This window comes from Triticum urartu, chromosome 3 (genome assembly GCF_003073215.2).
Source record: "Triticum urartu cultivar G1812 chromosome 3, Tu2.1, whole genome shotgun sequence".
In the NCBI taxonomy this organism is placed as follows: Eukaryota; Viridiplantae; Streptophyta; class Magnoliopsida; order Poales; family Poaceae; genus Triticum; species Triticum urartu.
Genome location: NC_053024.1, coordinates 171099475 through 171123424, shown reverse-complemented (window position 1 = coordinate 171123424; position 23950 = coordinate 171099475). Strand labels below are relative to the sequence as shown.

At 47.5% G+C, this 23950-nt stretch overlaps 1 protein-coding gene across 1 annotated transcript; it reads left to right on the top strand.

Annotated features, from left to right (window-relative positions):
• Positions 1–5991: 5991 nt before the first annotated feature.
• LOC125543456 (transcription factor MTB2-like) lies at positions 5992–9463 on the top strand. The gene is made up of 2 exons (XM_048706817.1): positions 5992–6366; positions 7221–9463. The coding sequence occupies exon 2, from the start codon at positions 7226–7228 to the stop codon at positions 9080–9082; it is 1857 nt and encodes a 618-aa protein (XP_048562774.1). The 5' UTR covers positions 5992–6366; positions 7221–7225; the 3' UTR covers positions 9083–9463.
• The last annotated feature ends 14487 nt before the right edge of the window (positions 9464–23950 follow it).

The following is a 23950-nucleotide window of genomic DNA, read 5'->3' as shown; positions in this document are numbered from 1 at the left end:
CCAAAAGTGTTAGAGATGATACATTATTCAATGAATACATACCTCACACATGAGGCTATATTAATTGTGTATATGTGAGTTATGCCAATTAAAGCAGGATCATACTTAGTTATCTAGGCCGTTTAGGATATTCACAAATAACCCTTTAATACCTTCAGTACTTCACTAAGAAAATCATTTAGTTTATATGTCACCAATGACCCTTTTATAAAAGACCCTACAATATCTTAACTTAAAGCTACATTAGTTTATATGTTGCTCACGCATTCAGGTGCCTAGAGCCAAATCAATGCTCACACGGTCAGGAGATTTTATCGTATGCTTTTAAGCTTGTTTGGTCGAAATGTTGATCATATTTAGCTCACATGATTATCGAAAAACAAGAATATCGAGGAATTAACTACCTACCATCTCAAAGGAATATATTTCACGCTCACTAACATTGATTCCAGCCGAATGAATTCTTCTATTCTACCTACAATGTAGTGTAATTCACAACGGTTTAGCACCTATATAGGACCCGTACTACATCGAACACAACATGACCCAATTGTTTGCACTTCTCATTTTGCCTAAGCATTTTAGACGATCATACTTCGGATTGCAAAAAATGTTTTAAGGAAAAACATAGTGTTTTAGGAAATATGTATAGGCTCCCACCTAGTGGTCGCAAGAAATGCTACTCCGTAAAACCTTCTAACGGGTAAAAAAGGAGAGCCAACTAGCTACATTCTGAATAGTGATGTTGAAAGATGAGATATATAGCACGCTCATGATATCTCTCGGGATAGTTCAGAGAGCATTTGTGAACCCCCTCATCCTCAACCCTACCTTCCTCTATGGCTAACGACACCCCTAACTCCTTCGCCGCATATTACCACCCCTTTCCCTGACGTTTGTTGCCACCTTATTGAACCACCCACAAATCACCACTATCACACCTTATGACACAAACACAACACAATTACTCGTACTTTTCATTTCTCCTAAGATTTTAAGATGTTAACACTTTGGGTTGTAAAACTAGTTTTTAAGAAAAGTATTATATTTCAGGAAAGCTGCATCCTGCCCACCTAGTGGCTATCGATTGATGAAACTCCGTAGAAACTATCTCAGTGGTAAAATAAGAACCGAGTAGCCACATGTTAAATAGGGATGTCGACAAATTTGATATATAGGACTCACATGCTATCTCACTCGATAGCTTTGGAGCATTCATGAACTTATCCGGTACCCCACCTCCCTCTATTGCTTTTGGCAGCCCCATCGCCTTCACCACCTACTATCACCTCTTCTTCGTCGCTTGTCGTTGCCTCATGAAAATACCCACAATCTCCATTATCACACCTTCTTTCATCATCCTCATCCTATCCCCACAAACATCACTCGTCGCGCTCTAGGAAATCCACATCTCACAACTTTGCCACATGTCCTCGTCAATTGGTGGTGAAGAAGAGCGTTCTCGCCACGGTGAAGATAAACATGCTTGTTGTCCGCCTCTCAACATGGAGAAAAGACGGTGTGGCACAAGGATGCGTTTGGCAATACGAGCGAGTAAGAGCTTTTATTTTGAACATTCATTGTAAAACGAGTATTTGTATGTGCATATTCTCTTACTATCCTTGATGTGTTGACTTTGATCTTACAATTTCGTACAATTTAAAAGAAATTAGTAATTAAACATACACAAAAGTTAATAAATGATTGGGAAAACAAAGTCTTCACTAATCTTCAAGTGGGAGATAGGAGATCGTGGTTCATCCACACCTTCCATATGTCTCATGTGGTTCATCCACACCTAGTGGAGACAGGGGAGCAACATGATCATACCACCTAACATCAATCATTCACTCCTAATTTGGAGATGAACATTGCATGATTCCCCCCTCTAACAGCACTCCTCCGGCATGCAAAATTACTAATTCTTGCCTCCGCCACTCTCCACACCTTGTGTCTATTTTTTCCACCCTTCAAAAGTATGACAAGTGGAAGCCCATTTGCAATAAATTAACTTAACCACTTCCACACGAGCTAAGGAACATTCGGTTGAGTAAGGGTAAAACTCTTAAATTCCAATATAATTTTTCAAACAACAAGACATTTCTATTAGTTTCTCTGCAAGCCTTGTTTGCAACCTTGTTGGGGAACGTAGTAATTTCAAAAAAATTCCTATGCACACACAAGATCATGGTGATGCATAGCAACGAGAGGGGAGAGTGTTGTCCATGTACCCTCGTAGACCGAAAGCGGAAGTGTTAGCACAACGCGGTTGATGTAGTCGTACGTCTTCACGATCCGACCGATCAAGTACCGAACGTACGTCGCCTCCGAGTTGAGCACACGTTCAGCCCGATGACGTCCCTCGAACTCCGATCCAGCCGAGTGTTGAGGGAGAGTTTCGTCAGCACGACGGAGTGGTGACGATGATGATGTTCTACCGACGCAGGGCTTCGCCTAAGCACCGCTACAGTATTATCGAGGTGGACTATGGTGGAGGGGGGCACCGCACACGGCTAAAAGATCAAACGATCAATTGTTGTGTCTATGGGGTGCCCCCTGGCCACGTATATAAAGGAGTGGATGAGGGGAGTCCTACTCTATGGGGTGCCCTCTCTATGGCGCGCCCTAGGGGAGTCCTACTCCCACCGGGAGTAGGATTCCCCTTTTCCTAGTAGAACTAGGAGCCCTTCCAAGTAGTAGGAGTAGGAGAGAAGGAAAGGAAAGGGAAAAGAGAAGAGAAGGAAGCAGGGGGCACAGCCCTTCCCCCTAGTCCAATTCGGACTAGGCCTTGGGGGCGGCGGCCTGCCTCTCTCTCTTTCCCCTAAAGCCCAATAAGGCCCATGCACTCCCCGATGAATTCTCGTAACTCTCCGGTACTCCGATAAATACCCGAATCACTCAGAACCTTTCCGATGCCCGAATATAGTCGTCCAATATATCGATCTTTACATCTTGATCATTTCGAGACTTCTCGTCATGTCCCCGACCTCATCCGGGACTCCGAACTACCTTCGGTACATCAAAACACATAAACTCATAATATAACAGTCATCGAACTTTAAGCGTGCGGACCCTACGGGTTCGAGAACAATGTAGACATGACCGAGACACGTTTACGTTCAATAACCAATAGAGGAACCTGGATGCTCATATTGGGTCCCACATATTCTACGAAGATCTTTATCGGTCAAACCGCATAACAACATACGTTGTTCCCTTTGTCATTGGTATGTTACTTGCCCGAGATTCGATCGTCGGTATCTCAATACCTAGTTCAATCTCGTTACCGGCAAGTCTCTTTACTCATTCCGTAATACATCATCCCGCAACTAACTCATTAGTTGCAATGCTTGCAAGGCTTATAGTGATGTGCATTACCGAGTGGGCCCAGAGATACCTCTCCGACAATCGGAGTGACAAATCCTAATCTCGAAATATGCCAACCCAACAAGTACCTTCGGAGACACCTGTAGAGCACCTTTATAATCACCCAGTTACATTGTGACGTTTGGTGGCACACAAAGTGTTCCTCCGGTAAACGGGAGTTGCATAATCTCATAGTCATAGGAACATGTATAAGTCATGAAGAAAGCAATAGCAACAAACTAAACGATCAAGTGCTAAGCTAACGGAATGGGTCAAGTCAATCACATCATTCTCCTAATGATGTGATCCCGTTAATCAAATGACAACTCTTGTCTATGGTTAGGAAACATAACCATCTTTGATCAACGAGCTAGTCAAGTAGAGGCATACTAGTGACACTCTGTTTGTCTATGTATTCACACATGTATTATGTTTCCGGTTAATACAATTCTAGCATGAATAATAAACATTTATCATGATATAAGGAAATAAATAATAACTTTATTATTGCCTCTAGGGCATATTTCCTTCAAACCTCTCCCCCGGGGTCAAAATTACCATATCTATGCAAATAATATGTTTTTATTAACATGGATTCGTAAAACAAGAAAGGAGCCTCTGCATTTTAGTTTATAAAAGAATCAATTTTTAAAAGTGTTTTCAATTATGGATTGCCCTCCAATTTCTCATTCTAGCAAATTTGCTTTTGACCGGGTTGTGGTGCATGTGAAACTTGCATAACCATCTTGTTGTACGAACTTGGAGACGCCATATTGATCTAGATGGAATTGAAACCAGTATGATGGTGAACTCTTGTGAATCCTTTTCCCCTTCTCCTATGACCTAGTGACCAAGGTGATGACCAATCTACCTTCTTCCCCTGCGAGATTGCGGGTCCCCTCTCCCCTTTGTCTGTTGCTCTGGCGACGGGAGGAGGTGGGGACCCTAGGTTTTTTGCCCACTTGTGGTAGAGTGAGAGATACATTTAGATTTCATCTTCAATCGACGGTGGTGACGATGGCATCGCCATGGGCATGGAATAAGTTCACCTTGACTTGTCCTTGTTTTGTTGATGCTTCTTAATATCACCACCAGGTGGAGGATGGTGTGTCATCATATATGTTTTTTCAGGTCTAATTTTTTTTCTTCTGCAGGTTTGCTTCGGCGACGTTGCCTGCTATGTGTATTAGTCCCTCGCCTCCAGTTCTGATTGACAATGGTTGGTCAGTCTATACCTTGTTGAAGAGCGTGTGACATTTGTGTTCCCCAACTCTGTCTACCTGACCTATGGCATTCTACCGGCTTCTCTAGCAGTTTCTTTTTTTCGAAATGAAGATTTGCTTACCCCCCCCCACTTATAAAATATTTGAAATTATAGTTTTGTCCTAAGTCAAACTTCACTAAGTTTGGTCAAGCCTATATAAAAATATAACAACATCTATAAACATCAATACTTCATTAAATTCATTTTGTTCGACATATATTTTGATATTGTAAATCTTAGCAGTTTTTTCTATTCGCTTGGTCAAACGTTAAAAAGTTTGACCTAGGATACAACTAGAACTTTGATTATTTTCTAAGGGTGAGGGGGTGAGGGTAGATCGTAAATGTGGGCGTCTTTTGGTCTACATCAAGGTCTTCATTGAAAAAGGCTTTCGCTTGATTTATATATAAAGCATCAACCACCAAGCAAAATCGATACAAACAGCTCCACTACCGTACACAACACACATACCCAAGGCAAGATACAAAGGTGTCGGGCACCCCCACAGTGCTACACCACCCAACGACAACCAAGCAAACTACAGACGAAGAAGAACCGCTTGGAGCTGGCGAGACCGGCGGCATGGGCGATCCACCAAGGAGAGGTGAGACCGACAACGAGGTGCGATGACTCCAAGACGAAGCCTCCAAGAAGGGCACGCCCATGGATAGCCCCCATCGCCCGATCTCGCCGATCAAGTTTTCACCTGGAGCACTAAGAAAGGAGTGGGGACACCACGATGGAGCCTTCAGGAAGGAAACGACGTCCACGAACGCCACCACCGCCGGCCAGTACAAGGACTGGGCAAGTGATGTACCCCAGCGCTCACCCTCCGTCAACCCGCTTGCAGCCGAGCTGCGCGATCCGCCCACGATCATCGCGCCTCCCACCACGAGGGTCGTCGCCCTGCACCCAGACCACCGCCTATACAAGCTACTTTATAGGCGACAACAAGCTTTGCTCACGGCACGCTCGCCGGCTGACGTGAGGAAGAATATTTCAACGCCCCCAAGAATTTAATGTATTTTTTAATTTCTATATAAGGAAGCGTGTGCTACTTAATACATGCCTTTTTTTGCCAAGAAAAACCCATCATGCTGGTGAAGGTTCTATAAAAGAATGTTTGATCCACTGAGGATAGCTTAGTACGATCGGTTTATATAAATGATAACAAGACATAATAATTTTGCTAATCATTATAATTAATTCTCTTGTGTGTTAAAAAAAAAAAGAACGAAAGCGCGCATAAACCCGTCGGCTACACGCGAGCCGAGCGACGCGAGCACACACGCAGAAGCGAACTCAGCACACTGGGCTCGGCTCGAGATCCCAGTAGAAAAGGAAAGGAGGCAGCCCTCGTCCACCCCCACAATCCCAAGCCGCAGCAGCAGCAGCAGCGGGTCGCCTCCCCTCCCCCGAAATCCCCTCGCGCACCAGAGAAAACTACATAGACACCACCACCGTCGAATCCCACCACCCGCCTTCCCTCCCTCCCCTACGCGCACGCCGCGCCGCGCCCCGCGCCCGGAGACCCGCGGGCCCCATCCTCTCCGCGAGGAAGGAGAGGGCGAGCGAGCGGAGCCCGCCCCCGCTCGGAGCTCGGGTCCGCGCGCGGGAAGATCCGGGCTTCTCGCCGTCGCGGCTTCGGCGGCAGAGGTCGGGGCTAGCTGTTGCCGGCCCGCCCGCGCTGGATTTCGCGTCCCCTCTGCCGATTCGGGCTCGGGATCCCCGGTCCGGTGAGATTCCCCCGCCCGCCCTGCTCCCGAATTCCCTCACTAACAGTAGCAGCTTCCCCCCGTACTGCCCTGTCGCGTCGTGAAATGTTGGGTTGATTGCGATTTCGTGGCCCGTCGCGTCTGGCGGATGAGCTGAGTTAGGCGGAAAGGTGAGGTGATTTGCCGTGCCGTGGCCGAGAAGAAGGCCTGTTTGTTTAGGCTGGAATCTAGTGTCTGCGATCGGTGCGAACATATGGCCGTGCCCATGTGCATACGATGTCCACAGCTTGTCGTTAGGCACGATTTTGGATTAGAATTCGGTCATGTGTACTCGGGCAACTAAAATAATCTGATGGCATGCCATAGGAATGCCAAGTTTCTATACAGGCAGTAGTAATTTTTTGTCACATGATAAACGTTTCCCGTCACATGATTCCATGCTTTGGCTCATTTATTTACATGTGTATTTATTACACACTGTCTTAGTTTCCTAGTAGTATTGATGATGTAGAGCGTCTCCCCTCACTCCCTGATAAGTTAGACTGATCTGTCATAGATTTGCCCCCCCCCCAAAAAAAGATTTGGTAAGCGGTGAATCAGAAGGATACCGGTACTAAGTACCAACTACCAGGTCTTTACGAATTTTTGCTTACAGTTTGGGATGCATGTCAGTGTGTGTTTACCTGGAATGGTGGTTCAGAGCTTAGTTCTGTTTTGTTTTAAGTTCACCCCTGTAGCCATAAGTGCGGTAAAATTTTATTTCCCCTGTAATCTAAATAGACTTCATTCACCCTGATCAGTTTGGTAGCCAATAGATGCAGCAAAAGATTTATGTATTTAGTGCCTTTTGACTTGACCTATACTTTTTTGAGTAGGTCTTATGGTGATGAAGATGGAGGTTGAGGAGGACGGTGCCAATGGAGGAAATGGTGGGGCATGGACTGAGGAGGACCGAGACCTCAGCACCACTGTGCTAGGAAGAGATGCATTTGCATACTTGACAAAAGGGGGCGGTACCATATCTGAGGGTCTTGTTGCTGCATCGTCACCCGTGGACTTGCAAAATAAACTGCAGGAGCTTATCGAATCAGAGCATCCTGGTGCTGGTTGGAACTACGCCATCTTCTGGCAGCTTTCACGCACAAAGTCTGGTGATCTTGTCCTTGGGTGGGGTGATGGCTCTTGCCGTGAACCCAATGATGCTGAGTTGGCAGTTGCTGCTTCTGCAGGCAATGATGATGCCAAACAGCGGATGCGGAAGCGTGTACTGCAGCGGTTGCACAAAGCATTTGGTGGTGCTGATGAGGAGGATTATGCTCCCACTATTGGTCAGGTGACAGATACAGAAATGTTCTTCCTAGCATCTATGTACTTCGCGTTTCCGCGTCGTGCCGGTGCTCCTGGTCAAGTTTTTGCAGCTGGCCTCCCTCTCTGGGTTCCCAATTCTGAGCGCAATGTATTCCCAGCTAATTACTGTTACCGGGGATACCTTGCAAGCACAGCAGGATTTAGAACTATCTTGCTAGTGCCATTTGAGACTGGTGTGCTTGAGCTGGGTTCGATGCAGCAGGTGGCTGAGAGTTCTGACACTCTCCAGACCATAAAGTCTGTCTTTGCGGGGACAGGTGGCAATAAGGATATAATCCCGAGTCGTGAAGGAAATGGTCACATTGAGAGGTCACCAGGTCTGGCAAAGATTTTTGGCAAGGATTTGAACCTTGGTCGGTCTTCAGCAGGGCCAGTGATTGGGGTATCGAAAGTAGATGAAAGGCCGTGGGAACAGAGGACTGCTGGTGGAGGGAGCTCATTGCTTCCCAATGTCCAGAAAGGATTGCAGAGTTTCACTTGGAGTCAGGCCCGGGGCCTGAATTCTCACCAGCAGAAGTTTGGCAATGGTATACTGATAGTGAGTAATGAAGCTACACACGGCAACAATAGAACCGCGGACAGCTCCACTACAACACAGTTTCAGCTTCAGAAAGCACCTCAGCTCCAGAAACTACCACTTCTTCAGAAACCACCACAGCTAGTGAAGCCACTGCAGATGGTCAACCAGCAACAGCTGCAGCCACAGGCGCCTAGGCAAATAGATTTTAGTGCAGGGACCAGTTCCAAGTCTGGTGTCCTGGTTACAAGAGCAGCTGTTCTTGATGGAGATAGTTCAGAGGTGAATGGCTTGTGTAAAGAGGAAGGGACAACACCTGTCATAGAGGACCGACGGCCAAGGAAGAGGGGAAGAAAGCCTGCGAATGGGAGAGAGGAGCCGCTGAATCATGTTGAGGCTGAGCGTCAAAGGAGGGAGAAGCTCAACCAGCGGTTCTATGCGTTGAGAGCCGTTGTGCCCAACATCTCGAAAATGGACAAGGCTTCCCTGCTGGGCGATGCAATAGCATACATCACTGACCTTCAGAAGAAGCTCAAAGATATGGAGACGGAGAGAGAACGATTTCTTGAGTCTGGTATGGTGGATCCAAGGGAGCGAGCCCCTAGACCAGAGGTTGACATCCAGGTGGTGCAAGACGAGGTTCTGGTTCGAGTTATGTCTCCATTGGAGAACCATCCGGTAAAGAAGGTCTTTGAAGCGTTTGAAGAGGCGGACGTCCGGGTAGGGGAGTCGAAACTCACAGGCAACAATGGAACGGTAGTGCATTCCTTCATCATCAAGTGCCCTGGCTCCGAACAGCAAACAAGGGAGAAAGTGATTGCTGCAATGTCTCGCGCCATGAGCTCAGTGTAGAATCGGTTGAGGGGAGTCGGTGCAGTAGAGGTTGGTTACTCTGCTGGTGGCATACAAGCAGCAGGCAGTCCCTGAAACCTTCCATTCTGTTGATAGAAGTTGTAGGTCGAGACAGCAAGCTGAGATTTCTGACTTAGCAATGCAAGAAAAGCACAAGCTAAACCGCCATTGTTGTAACGGTAGGTTCTTGTGCTCTTTGTAGTTTTGATGTTTTATTGGGAAGAATACCATGCTCTTAGTGTATTGCTTAATTAGTGCGGAACCATAAAAAGTACATGTCGCATGCATGAGCTAGAAAATTACTTTTTTGTAGCCTTTTCTTTGTTCAAATCCTTGAGTGGGCCGGTGGATTAATAACTCTGGGCAATTTTCTGTCATGAACCTTCTGCTTCTGACTTGGATGATCCCGTTGAAACAAACATCCATGTTTGGGTAAACTGATGACGTTGGTCTTGATCTAATTCTATCAACATGCTGTGTACGCTTGTTCTGTAGAAATTCTTTCGATCGTTGGCCAGATTTTGTAACTTTATACTGCTTTTTGTTTCCAGGGGCGAAATTTAGACGAAAGTCATCCACTGATTCTAAGAATTCAAAAAACCAGCAGTACGCTAGTACTATTCTGTACACACTCTAACCAATATCCGAAATGTTTATTTCAGAGTATGGAGAATAGCTTGATCAGCGTATCTCCAGTAGCTTAATGTCCTACTCGGCAAATGAGTTGTTTGAACGATTTTCTTATCCATATTAACACCTGATGCCAGTTTGTTGCGAAAATTTCTTGTTGTCCTGTCCAACAGTTCTTGAACAGCCAGACAAAAAATAAAATAAAAATAAAAATAATTCTGTGGCAGCTTGAAGCCAATCACCACCCTGGAAACTTCAAGTTACAGTTCTTCCATGATTGCAACATCATCCTCTGGTTGAAAAATAATTCATTCATCTAGCCATCATCTTTGTTCATCCCTTATGAGGCCATCTTTCTTCTAATATCGGGCTGCTCTGCAGTTCCCGTTGGCTGTTTAGTCCTGGGATCCTGGTCTCTTGCTATCCTGCAAGGCTGCAAGTTCAAGTCCACCCATATCATTCTTCTTATTGTTTAACCTGATGAACACGAAATTCTTACTAACTCCGTCGGTCGGTCTAGGTGTCCTATAAACATTCCACCAGCCACCAAAGAAGCACCAGTCCTTCACACGCGTTTCCACAATCATAGAAGGCAATGTTCATCATCATTAGTATAACTCCAGGCGAGCTTCGAGTCTCCATAGAACAAGACATGGATGGGCCTTGTCCTGGACCTCAACCCAGCTGCAGCCAGTGAGCCTCCTCTTCAGCCCCTTCTCCTTAATCTGTCTCCTGATCATTCACACACTCCCCCAGCTTCTAGCTGCAGAATAAACATTAGAGAAGGATGCAGTATGAAGAAGTGTCTGGATCAAGCGCATGAATACACTCAGCCAATTGTTCTATGGTTTCGGTGCCCCCCCCCCCCCCCACCCCCAAAAAAAAGAAAGCTCTCGGCCAGGTCCTTGTTCCAGTGAATTGTTGACTTCCAGAACCTGATTCCTGGTTCAGGCCCAGTTCTTTCGGCCGATTGCTCCAGAATCTTGGGAATTGGATCGCCCCTCGTATTCTCTCATAATCTTAAATTCATATTGTTTTTTACAATCCAATTAGTTAGGGTCTAAACAGCTAGGATTGTAAAAAAAAGAAAAGAGAACAGCTTTAGGTTTCCGGGAGAATCAGACATCCCCCTAGAGTCGGGAAGTACAACACATTCAAGCTCCCGACAGACTAAAACTAAAAACCCCCAAAAAGGAGGAAAAACCCAGCTCCAAATAAACCCAGTTTTTTTTTACGGAAAACAAGAAAAAATGGATCCACGAGGAGAAACTAACTAACGGTTACCCCTTGCGTCCCACAAGGGTCATTTTTTTTGCCCTATGAGCACGCCAAATGGTGCGTCCAGCCGGCACAACATGTCGCGTGCTAGGTGCACACTCTGGATTTTTTTTGTATGATTTTTTGGGTCTCATATGTTTTTTTGGCTTTTAGTCTTTGCCTTGTTTTCCCTATTTTTTGGAAGTTTTTCTTCTTTTTAAGCAGTGTTTTTCCTCAAGAGGCACAACATATGGTTTTGCGAGAAGCATAGTTGTGCTTTCTAAAATGAAAAAACACAACATGTGCTTCCACCTATTAACATGAGTTCTAGTTTTCAAGATCTCGATGTGAGAAATCTAATAATGAAACCGGTTTGTGCTTTGGACAAATGGTTCAAGAGATAAAACATTTTGAAAAAACAAATCTAAAAAAACTCTCGGTTGCGACATTGTCAACACCAGAGAAAAGGTGAAGCGACCTTTGCAAGGGCCAATTGGTAACCCTTTTTAAGAAAGGCCAGCATGACTAACTTTATTGAATCAAAGCACAGTTACATCATCCACATGTTTGTTGACGACAAACCTCGAAGGCTCGTCTACCCAAATCTCAAAAAAATTATTACAAAAACTATACTCCCTCCGGTCCTTTTTACTCTGCATATTAGGTTTGTCCGAAGTCAATCCCATTCAACTTTGACCAAGTTTATATAAAAAATTATAAACATTCACATAACAACACCAATATCTTTAGATTCATCTTGTAATATATTTTTATATTATATTTATTAGATATTATAGATGTTAATAATTTTTAATATAAATTTGGTCAAACTTAGCAAAGTTTGACTTTTGGCAAAACCAATGTGCAGAGTAAAAAGGACCGGAGGGAGTATTTAGGTAGCTCATGTGCCACGGTATTAGCCGAGCGAAGACAATGTTTGAACTTGAGCTTTCCAACCGATGTCACCATGTCAAAACAGCCCACCATTGAGTTTGCCCAGAACAGATGTTATAACATCCGAAGAATCTGATTTAGGGCTCCTTTGATTCATAGGATTTACAAAGGAATTTTGGAGGATTATAATCCTTAGGAAATTTCCCTATGTTGGTTGTTTGATTCATAGGATTGGATCTTATTGGAATTTTTCCTGAGGATATTTTTGGTACTACTTTTCATAGAATTTCTAGCATCCACTCAAACCTCTTTGAATGAATCCTTCCTATGATACAATCAAGCAACCTAGAATCATGTATGATTGAGATGATTATGACATTCTAATCTTATGTTTTTCCTATTCCCGTGTTTTTAGAATGCTGCGAATCAAAGACGTCCAACTTCAAAATTACGGATGCCAAGGGAGTTAGCTAAAGCCAATCCATCATGCGTTGCGCTTGCCTCCATAGATGTAACATATTGAAATATTACTTACACCGTGCATCAATAAATTGACCTTTTTCATCTCGGATGATCACAATTGTAGTTCCAACACCAACATCTTCATGATATACGACATCCACATTCACTTTTATGAATCTAGGGTCCGGTTTGCACCACTTTTGATCTAGGACCCGTATTGCGAGACGTAGACTTGAGAAAATTCCCTGCTATAGACAGGACAAATATAGGCCATCTATAGCTCAGTGGACATGCTTTATTATGTGTTGTTTGGCATCTTACCCACCAGAGGTACCAACAACCTACAACCAACACATCTTTAGGATTCAAAGTCATCATGATATGTAGATTACTAGTTGGTAGGTTAAGCAACGACTTCAAAACATTGACCTGGAATGATCAATTAGCACGGAGGATATCATATGCAGAAGACCCAAACTCCTCCAAAGTTCTCTGGACGTAGCACACTCAAAGATGATGCGCCATATGTCCTCAACGGCAAGATGGCATATAGGGCATACTCCACTAACCAAGATGGCATATTGGGACCTAAAGTTTCCAAACATTCTCTAGGTTGATGGCGAAGTCGAGTGAGGGAGTCCTGGATTAGGGGGTGTCCGGATAGCCGGACTATACCTTCGGCCGGACTCCTGGACTATGAAGATACAAGATTGAAGACTTCGTCCCGTGTCCGGAAGGGACTTTCCTTGGCGCGGAAGGCAAGCTTGGCGGTACGGATATGTAGATCTCCTACCATTGTAACCGACTCTGTGTAACCCTAGCCCTCTCCGGTGTCAATATAAACCGGAGGGGTTTTAGTCCGTAGGAACAACAATCATACCATAGGCTAGCTTCTAGGGTTTAGCCTCTCTGATCTCGTGGTAGATCTACTCTTGTACTACCCATATCATCAATATTAATCAAGAAGGACGTAGGGTTTTACCTCCATCGAGAGGGCCCGAACCTGGGTAAAAACATCATGTCCCTCGTCTCCTGTTACCATCCGCCTAGACGCACAGTTCGGGACCCCCTACCCGAGATCCGCCGGTTTTGGCACCGACATTGGTGCTTTCATTGAGAGTTCCTCTGTGCCGTCGCCATCAGGAAGGATGCCTCATCCCGTCTTTAAAGACGGCACCGTTGCTAAGGGAGCTTTGGCTGTCGGCCAAACTCTCCGGCTAGGTGGTTTCCTTATGACCGCCTGTTCGGCTGCTGCGCCGACGATGACCTCTCGGGTCATCGAAAGCAATCTTCACGTCAGCTCGGAATTCGCCGAGTAGCTAGATCCAATGGAGCTCTCTTCCCTAAACGAGCTCTTGGATCGCATCGCCGCCCTGGGAGTCACTATGGATTACGGCCAGATTGGGCCTAAACCCAATCTGAGAGAGATTAACTCTCCCCAGGTCACCCATCATGTTGCCGTGGTAGAGGGACAGTGCAGCGACCCTTCATCTATCTTAAGGACTAGCTATGTCCGGATTCCCGACCCCTCCAAGCCGGATACCCGCGGAGGGGAGGACATCACTCAAGACCTGAACTTAAAGTCAGGCGACGGGCCAGATTCATTGGACAGCATCCAAGAATCCAAACTTCCGAGTTCGGAAACTCCTTGGCCCCTGGGTCTCAGATTGGGTGAGGTTTCGAATTTGATTCCACCCACCCACCTGTACATAAGCGATTTATCCCAAATTAGGCAAGAGCCCGAAGAAACAATACATCATTACTGGGCCAGATTCCTCCTGGTTATGAACAGGATAAAGGACTGCCGCGAGGAAGACGCGATCTCATTCTTCTACAATAATTGCACGGACAAGGGAATCCTCAACGCCATAAGTCGCCGCGATATTACACGCTTCGCTGACTTGGCATCCATAGTACGAAAGTACTGTGCGATGGAAAGCGCCTGGAAAACCGAAATAAAATTTTGGGACAATCCGGCCCTGCATACAAACCCAGTCCGAAATAAAAGGGTGCATCATCGCCAGACACCCGGGTTCAATACCAAAAAGCAAAAGCCCTCTACAGGGCATAGAACCGTACTGGAAGGATGGCTTAATGGACCCTGTAAAATTGACAGTGCAGAGGGCGCCACACCAACTCACAGCCTTAGAGCATGTTGGATACTCCGGCAGGTGGCAAAAATTGGTGAAGATCTTCTAATTCCAGAAGCCACAGAAAGCCACCCCAGAGAAACCAGTACGATATTAACAGTCTTCGAGACTTCCGCATCAAATAATATGCGAAAAAGAACACTCCGCAGCCTTGCCGAAGTATACCAGGTAGCAACAATAAACCCATGGAGTGACACGGCTATTACTTTTAACGCTAGTGATGAACCTAAATTCCGAACAGCCCGAGCACCAGCCGCATTGGTCCTCAGTCCAATAGTGGACGGCTTTCGTCTCACCAAGGTACTCATGGATGGCGGCAGCGGATTGAACCTCATTTATGAGGAAACCCTTCAAAAAATGGAAATAGACTAGAACCACATTGAGCGAAGCAGCACAACCTTTAGAGGAATAATCTCCAGTCGGGAAGCGCGCTGTACAGGAAAAATCACACTAGATGTGGTGTTCGGCACGCCGAATAATTACAGGTCCGGAGAGGTCACGTTCCAGGTGGCCCTGTTCAGTAGCGGCTATCACGCTCTTCTAGGGCGGGAAGCGTTTACAATATTCCAAGCAATACCCCATTACGGGTACATGAAGCTCAAGATGCCCGGGCCTAACGGAATCATCACTCTCGCTAGTGATCCGGACATAGCACTCCGCGCCGAAAACAAGACAGCCGCACTGGCCCTCGAGGCGCTATCCGAAGTCCTAGCGGCTGAGGAACTGACTGCGCTGCGCTCCATGGTGAATAGGGACGATGTGATACTCGATAAAAGATCCAAGTCCATCTCCTTTAAACCAGCGGACGAAATAGTCAAATTCCAGGTCCATCCAATGGACCTCAATAAAACAGCTTCCATCGGGGCACAGTTAAACCCTGAGGTAGATGCCGCACTGCGAGAGTTCCTACGAGAGAATTGGGACATTTTCGCCTGACACCCTTCAGACATGCCAGGAATCCCACACAGGTTGGCCGAACACAACTTAAATATCCTAAAAGGATTCAAGCCAGTCAAACAGGCTCTTCGGCGTTTTTCCGAACCTAAGAGACAGGCCATGGGAGAGGAACTAGCCAAGCTATTGGAGGCCGGATTCATCAAAGATATAAAACACCCGGACTGGCTAGCAAACCTGGTGATGGTACCAAAGAAGGACAAATCCTGGCGCCTGTGCGTTGATTTTAAAGACCTTAACAAGGCTTGCCCAAAGGATCCCTTCCCTCTCCCCCGCATCGATCAAATTATCGATGCTACCGCAGGACACGATTCGTTGTGTTTCCTCGACGCATACTCCGGCTACCATCAAATAAAGATGGCAGAGTCAGACCAAGCCGCGACGGCATTCATCACACCATACGGCCCATTATGCTTCAACACAATGCCCTTCGGGCTCAAAAACACCGGCGCAACATATCAGCGCATGATTCAGACATGTCTGGCAAACCAGATCGGCAAAACAGTGGAGGCATACGTAGATGATGTGGTCGTTAAAACAAGACATGTCGAATCTCTAGTAGACGACTTGAGGCTAACATTCGATAACCTCCGAACATACGACATCAGGCTCAACCCGGAAAAATGCGTTTTTGGCGTTCCAGCCGGAAAGCTCTTGGGCTTCATTGTATCCGATAGAGGAATTGAAGCAAATCCAGCCAAGATCCGAGCTCTGTCATAATTGGATATCCCGAAGGACCTCAAACAAATACAAAAATTAACCGGATGCGTGGCGGCTCTAAGCCGCTTTATCTCCCGCTTAGGATAAAAGGCCCTACCCCTTTACCGCCTCCTTCGGTGCACCGAACACTTCGAGTGGACGGATGCAGCCACGGACGGACTCGACGAAATAAAAGCCATCTTGGCAACAAACCCAGTCCTGGCCGCGCCAAACATTGGCGAACCAATACTATTATACATTGCAGCAACCCATCAGGTCGTAAGCGCAGTGCTCGTCGTCGAACGAGAAACGGACGGACACAAATTCCCCCTTCAAAAGCCGGTCTACTATGTGTCAACTGTCCTTACTCTGTGCAAGTCACGGTACCCGCATTATCAAAAGATTGCGTACGCGGTATTTATGGCATCCCGGAAGCTGCGACGCTACTTTCAAGAGTGTTCAATAACACTAGCCTCGGAAGTGCCACTTAACGATATTATAAACAACCGCGACGTGACGGGCCGGATTGCAAAATGGGCCATTGAGCTCCTCCCGTTCGACATAACTTACAAGCCACGGCGAGCTATCAAGTCGCAAGTTTTGGCCGACTTCGTCGCAGAATGGACGGAGGCCGAACTCCCTAAAGAGTACGTCACATATTCAAACTGGGTCATGCACTTCGACGGCTCCAAAATGTTGGCAGGTCTAGGGGCTGGCGTCGTTTTGACATCCCCCACAGGAGACACAGTTCAATACGTACTCCAGATAATGTACACAGACTCCAACAATGTAGCCGAATATGAGGCCCTTTTACATGGTCTCCGGATGGCAGTATCCATGGGCATTCAACGCCTAGAGGTGCACGGGGACTCGAACCTCGCAATATCCCAAATAAATGGAGACTTTGATGCCAAGGATCCAAAAATGGCAGCTTATCGCAACGCCGTCCTAAAAATGTCAGCTCGGTTCGAAGGGCTCGAATTTCACCATATAGCCCGGGAAAATAATCAGGCGGCAGATGTCCTGGCAAGCATCGGCGCAAAACGCGATGTAGTCCCCCCCCCCCAACATCTTCTTGGAAAGGCTGTTCAAGCCATCCGTAGTATGGGAAGGGGAACCCGGCAATAACAGCCCGGACCCAGCCGCACTGCCCGACACCGAACACCCTGACATAATTGGAGGCTCTGCCAATAAAATAACACCTTCAGCCCACGTAATAATGGCCGTCATCTCCCCGTGGACAGAACCATTCCTCGCTTACCTTACTAGGCAGGAACTCCCCGAGGACTAAAATGAGGCACGCTGCATAGTGCGGCGATCTAAAGCCTATAAAGTCCATGAGGGAGAGCTTTATAAGAAAAGCACTACCGATGTCCTTCAAAGGTGCATCTCCGAAGAGGAAGGGCGGAACCTCCTGGCTGAAATTCATGCCGGACTCGGCGGTCTCACGCTGCAGCTCGGTCCCTTGTAAGCAAGGCCTTCCATACAGGCTTTTATTGGCCGACGGCCCGGGCAGACGCCCAAGACTTAGTCCAACGATGCGTCGGTTGCCAGCTTTTTGCAAACCAAAGCCATATGCCACCCACCGCCCTCCAAACTATCCCCATCACTTGGCCCTTCACGGTCTGGGGGCTTGACATGGTTGGACCCCTTAAAGGCGGAACCCACAAGAAAAAATACTTACTGGTCATGGTGGATAAGTTCACCAAATGGATAGAAGCCAAGCCTGTTAAGACGGCCGAATCCGGATCGGTGATAGACTTTATATCCGGGGTTGTACACCGTTACGGCGTCCCCCACAGCATCATCACTGATAACGGCACGAACTTTACGGCCGACGAGGTAAAAACTCTGGTGCAAAAACATGGGCATCAAGCTCGATTATGCTTCCGTCTATCACCCACAAACTAACGGCCAGGTCGAACGTGCAAATGGTCTTATCATGAGTGACATCAAACCCAGATTAGTGCGGTCCCTTAAGGAATCTAATACACACTGGGTAGAGGAGCTCGACTCCGTACTCTGAGGGCTGTGGACCACGCTGAATCGCACCACCGGATACACACCATTCTTTATGGTGTACGGCGCAGAGGCAGTTTTGCCCTGCGACATAATTCATGACTCACCTCGAGTGCGCATGTACGAAGAAAGAGAAGCCGAGATCGATCGGCAGGACAGTTTGGACGCCTTGGAGGAAGAGTGTGACGTGGCAAAAGCCCGTTCCGCATTCTATCAACAGCAGGCTCGAAGATACCAAAGCAGAGAAGTACGGGCCAAAAATTACAACGTTGGCGAATTAGTTCTACGCCTGCCGGATAAGAAAAAGGACAAACTCAAGCCCAAGTGGGAAGGTCCCTTCATAATTGACCAAGTCCTAACTGGTGGAGCGTACCGCCTGCGAGATGCATCGGATAACCGACTCGAGCCAAACCCATGGAACGCAGCCCGTCTCCGAAGATTCTATGCCTAACGCCGGACTCTGTGTTCGTCTCTTTCCTCTGTCCATTTTTTATATACTTTCTGTCTTACATTTCTCTCCTTCTTCTTCTCTCTCTCTCTTATAGCCTTTAAAGGCTCATAAAGTGATGCGCTATCCGCGCTCATTAAACCTGGGGGCTTCTTTAAACAGAAGCTTATTTATACGGGCTTCATGCCCAACACATGTGTCACACTTCCGCATGTACCTTTTATTCACCATTATATGCATCGATATGACTTAAGTTTTGGCCAAGCTGGGTTGCCTGGCTCCTGTGCTTACCCCTACATTCCCGATTGTTCGGCTAGGTGGTAAAGGGAGCACCTCTGCGATTGTTACTATCGGGTCAGCCGGATGTGTACCTCAGACTGGGTGAAGCCGAAAGCTAGCGTTCTTAAGGGAATATTCGGTCGGTGAACTAAAGATGATCTTTTTTTTCACTTATTTATCTATACGCCCCCAGATATTTTTCCTGCGTCTCTTTTTGCAGAATGGACATGCACTTTAGGGCATGCCTCCCAGGGAAAGGAACCCCTAACGGAACTATTCTCCCTGGAAGATATTTCTTACTAATCATGTAATATAACATAACTAGTTGGGCACTTGTCTGTTCAAGCACTAATGACCCCTATGCCTGGTCTCCATGCATACCCTGGTTCTTATATAACTACGAGGGTATTCGGGCACACTCCGGACCGTCAGGTCCCGAGGTTGAAGCGAAAAGGTCGGCCATGACAAACGATCTACAATCCGGCTAGAAGGCATTACACATGTCAATTAAAATTACATAGTCAATCTGACTGATTGTATTCCTCTTCAATACCATCTAACAGGCTGTCTAGCTTACAGTCCTGTTGGGAATACTCAGCGGCCAATTCTACTTGGCCGTATACTAAGCTCACAGGGATCTCCTTCCCATCGGGCCCCACGGGTCCAACCTCGGCCATGTGGTTTGGGTCGGCCTTCATGTACCGCGTCTTCACCATGGCCCAGGCCTCCCTGGCGCCTTGACGGCAGGCCGGCATCTTCCACAATCGGAAGCGTCGCCGCGCTCCCTTCAGCTTCTCTACAAGCTCTCCAAGGCCTTCGGGCATGGAGACGGATGGCCACAAGGCCTGGGCGACGCCTTACATCACCTGCCGAACTCGCTCGTGCAGTTGTGAGAGCTCGGGAAGAAGGTCACCCGTAGAACCGGGCATTTTCTCTGTAGGACGACCTGTTAGCATACCTACAGACATTACTCTGTTAGTCGACTTCCTCGCCGAACTCTTTTTTCAAAGTTCGTTTAAGCACTTACTAAATATGTCGCGTCGAAGCCGCTGATTCTCCTTAACGGAGTCCAATAGCTGGGCACGAACGTCCTTCAGTTCAATGCCCAGCTTGGTGTTGGCATCTTGGAGATCGTTCTTCTCCCGCCTCACCTTTGTCAGCACACTCTCACCAGCCTTCAGCTGGCGTAGGAGTTGCTGCTTTTCCGGATTTAATTCGGCGCCATCTGCAATTTCATTTGACAGATTTGCACCCACGCCGCACTTCGCAAAATACCCATCTTTCGAAGCGTATATTACCAGAGGGGGTCTCCTTGGGCTCCCCTGCCGCGGCTAGTGCGGCCTCAAGTTGGGCTTTGCACTCTTCCAGCTCCTGGGACAGTAGGGTATTCTTTTCTGTAAGAACCTGCATAACAAATGATCCTTAAATCAGTTATTCTAACTGTTTCAAGTCTCGGGGGCTACTGGTATATATATAATTACCAAAATTTTCTTACCCATATGTCTTTTATATACTGCTCCGTGGCTCTGACTAGACCATTTTGAGCGGCACGGAGGTACGCATCTCCCGAATTGAAGGCATCCAATGCCTCTTGGGAGAAACAAGCGTCGCGAAGAACTATCCGGCAACGCCTGCGGTTCATGGCACTCTCCACCTCGGAATTGGTGGCAGACAGCCTGTCCGCATCCTCTGTCGGAGGAGCGTCCGGTGCGCGCCATGGGTTCGCCTCCGCTTCCGGACCAGGCTTTGGAGCCTGGCTGGTGGAGGCGCGATTGGCAACCTCTCCGGATATAGTCCGGCGAGGTCTCTTCGTCCTGAAGAGAGCACGAGCGTTAATATGCCTTGAAGGAATAACACCTGGGAATAAAATGGCACACTATACCTTTGCGCCGGCGTCTTAGTCCGGACCGCACTTCTTTTCAGCCCGCGGGGCCTTGCCGCCCCTCGTTGGCTAGTCGCCACAGGCTCGTCCTACCGTCTCAAGGACCTCCCCTGCAAAACACGGTTGTCATACAGCAATCGAAAACACGCGAGGATAGATCCCTTTTCAAAGTACCGGGACTTCGGTCTCAGTTACCTGTGAGGCTGGGAGTAGCCCTGGGTAATCGGCCGTAATGGCCACCAAGGCGTTGTCCTTGCTCAATTGATGAAACACCCCATCAATCAGCTCCACAGATAAGTCCGGATCCTCTTGAGAGGCCGTGTCGAGGGACTGTCCCGGATCCTCGGGTTGTGGAGGAGGACTGTTTATTTCTTTAACAGCCTGGCACAGTTCCTGCGTTGAAGTCGTTAGACTGAATATTTAACGATGGGAATATAAAACGGATGGGCAAGTAAAAGTGTCCACTTACCCAACTTGGGGGATTGTACATAGAAAATCCACCCTGTGGGTTGACACGGAGAAATTCCTCCTCTTCTCCCTTATACAAAGTGGACAAGATCTTTATTAGAGCGGCAGCCGAATCCGACCCCTTACGGCCGTGGCGGGTGGCGTCGTCCTCCCCGTTGAAGTCCCACGTGGGGTGGCCTCTATACTGGAGCGGCTGCACCCCTCGCATGATGCATGCGGTCATGACCCCGATCATGGTCAGCCCGGAATGAGCTAACAATCTTATCCGGCCCATCAGGTAAAGAACGTCCTTGTCGCTTTCCCTCTGAGGGCTCCGTGGACGCCGGCTTAGGCGCTTCTTTAGGGGAGCACTGTCGAACTCAGGGAGGCCGATCCGGACAGGATCCGGCAGCGGGGCGTCCTCTATATAAAACCATTCCGAAGGCCAGTCCTCGGACGCCTTCTTTGGGGTTCCGGATAGATATCCGGTCCCGACGATGCGCCACACTTCGGCTCCGCCCACTTGATACATTGACCCCTTCTAAGAACGGGGCACAAGGCAGAATAGCCTTTTCCACAGCGCGAAATGAGCCTCGCAGCCCAAAAACAGCTCGCAAAGGGCTACAAAGCCCGCGATATGCAATATGGAGGCAGGCGTGAGGTTGTGCAGCTGGAGGCCATAGAAATCCAGGAGCCCCCGGAGAAACGGATGAATTGGAAATCCGAGCCCTCTTATTAAGTAAGGGACAAGGCATACCCGCTCTCCTTTGGGGGGATTGGGGACTCTCTCCGCTTGCTCTCCGCCATTATAGGTGGCAAGTCCGGCTCGAACCGGGACCATATAGGCCGGGGGGAGAAATCCCTTGGTCTGGAGCGTCACTAGCTCGCTGTGCAGGATGGAGCATCTCTCCCAATCTCCAGGCTGAGGGCTAGAAGGGCGAGAGGAGGAGCTGCGGCGGTCGGCCATGATAGAATGGACCTCTGTCGGATACGCTCTGATGAATACTCGCGGAGGGGAGAAGGTGTGGTTTGGATCTAAATCCTCGTCCCCTTAAATAGGCGGCTCATTCACGTGGCTAGGGGTGTAAATATAAAAACACCCTGACTTTTCGTATTCATTTGACACGTGGAAGACGGCCATTATTGGGCGTAGAAGCCAAGGAGCGCTACATTTACAAGAAACCAGACACTATTCAACAGGTACACGGAATTTGGAGGAGAACCCGCCTTGCAATGCCGAAGACAATTTGCGCGCCGGACTCGTCGTCATTGAAGCCTGGTTCGGGGGCTACTGAGGGAGTCCTGGATTAGGGGGTGTCCGGATAGCCGGACTATACCTCCGGCCGGACTCCTGGACTATGAAGATACAAGATTGAAGACTTCGTCCCGTGTCCGGAAGGGACTTTCCTTGGCGTGGAAGGCAAGCTTGGCGGTACGGATATGTAGATCTCCTACCATTGTAACCGACTCTGTGTAACCCTAGCCCTCTCCGGTGTCAATATAAACCGGAGGGGTTTTAGTCCGTAGGAACAACAATCATACCATAGGCTAGCTTCTAGGGTTTAGCCTCTCTGATCTCGTGGTAGATCTACTCTTGTACTACCCATATCATCAATATTAATCAAGAAGGACGTAGGGTTTTACCTCCATCGAGAGGGCCCGAACCTGGGTAAAAACATCATGTCCCTCGTCTCCTGTTACCATCCGCCTAGACGCACAGTTCGGGACTCCCTACCCGAGATCCGCCGGTTTTGACACCGACACTAAGCTCCCCTGTCTTGCTCCAAATTTGCATGGCTCCCAAATTTGTTTATCCATTCAGCTTGGTAGGCGGTACGAACAGAAAATATACCATTTCTATTTAAGTGCCATGCAATGAAATAACAAAAGCATCAAAGTTCAGTGGTATTTGCATTATTCTCTGGGTATCAACTGAATTAAACACATCCAGTATGAGTTGTGCATCTCAACAGTGCAAAATACAGATCAATGAGCTCAATTACTTCTGTAAAAAATGTTTTACCCTGTGGAGTACTTACCTTCCTATCTGGGCTTGAGGGGATCCAAGGATTAGACCAAATGTTAACTTTTTTGCCTTGGTATTTCCACCAGCAAATATAACCTTTGGGCTCGAGGGGATAATGTATCATTGATCCTCATTAACATTGGATGATCCTCATTAACTTTTTCAGCTCGAGGTTATCTAGGCTTGAGGGGATCCAACCCTTTAAATGGCGCATGATCCTACCCCCAATAATGGCTAAAACAGTCACTACGGTCTGCCCCGCCATTGCTGGAAGACCTAAATATTCATCAGAAAGGGCTTGGGGTGCAACATTCAAATGTTGGCAAATCTCAACTTTGGAGATAACATTTTTTATAGCTTTTTTTAGGGGTGATAACTGATAACATTAGTATTTTTGGACCGAAGAAGATTTTTTTTTTAGGGGTTGGATCGAAGAAGATGCTCCCATGGCGAGGCTCAGCGTTCCCTGACGCTCTCTGGTGTGTCAGCCATTATTCTGGGCCAATCCTTTTCTCTGGTCATCTGGGCCAATACTTTGCCGGACTACCTCAGCTCGCCCTTTTCTTTTTCTTAGAGAAACCAGGCTAACAGGCCCTACCTCCTCACGGCCCAATTTCAACACCGACCCTCCCGTCGTCCCCCCTTTCCATTTTTCCCTGCGTTCGATCGAACCAGCACTCCTCCTCACCCTAATAAAAAAGTACAGCGCCTGCGCCCCTCT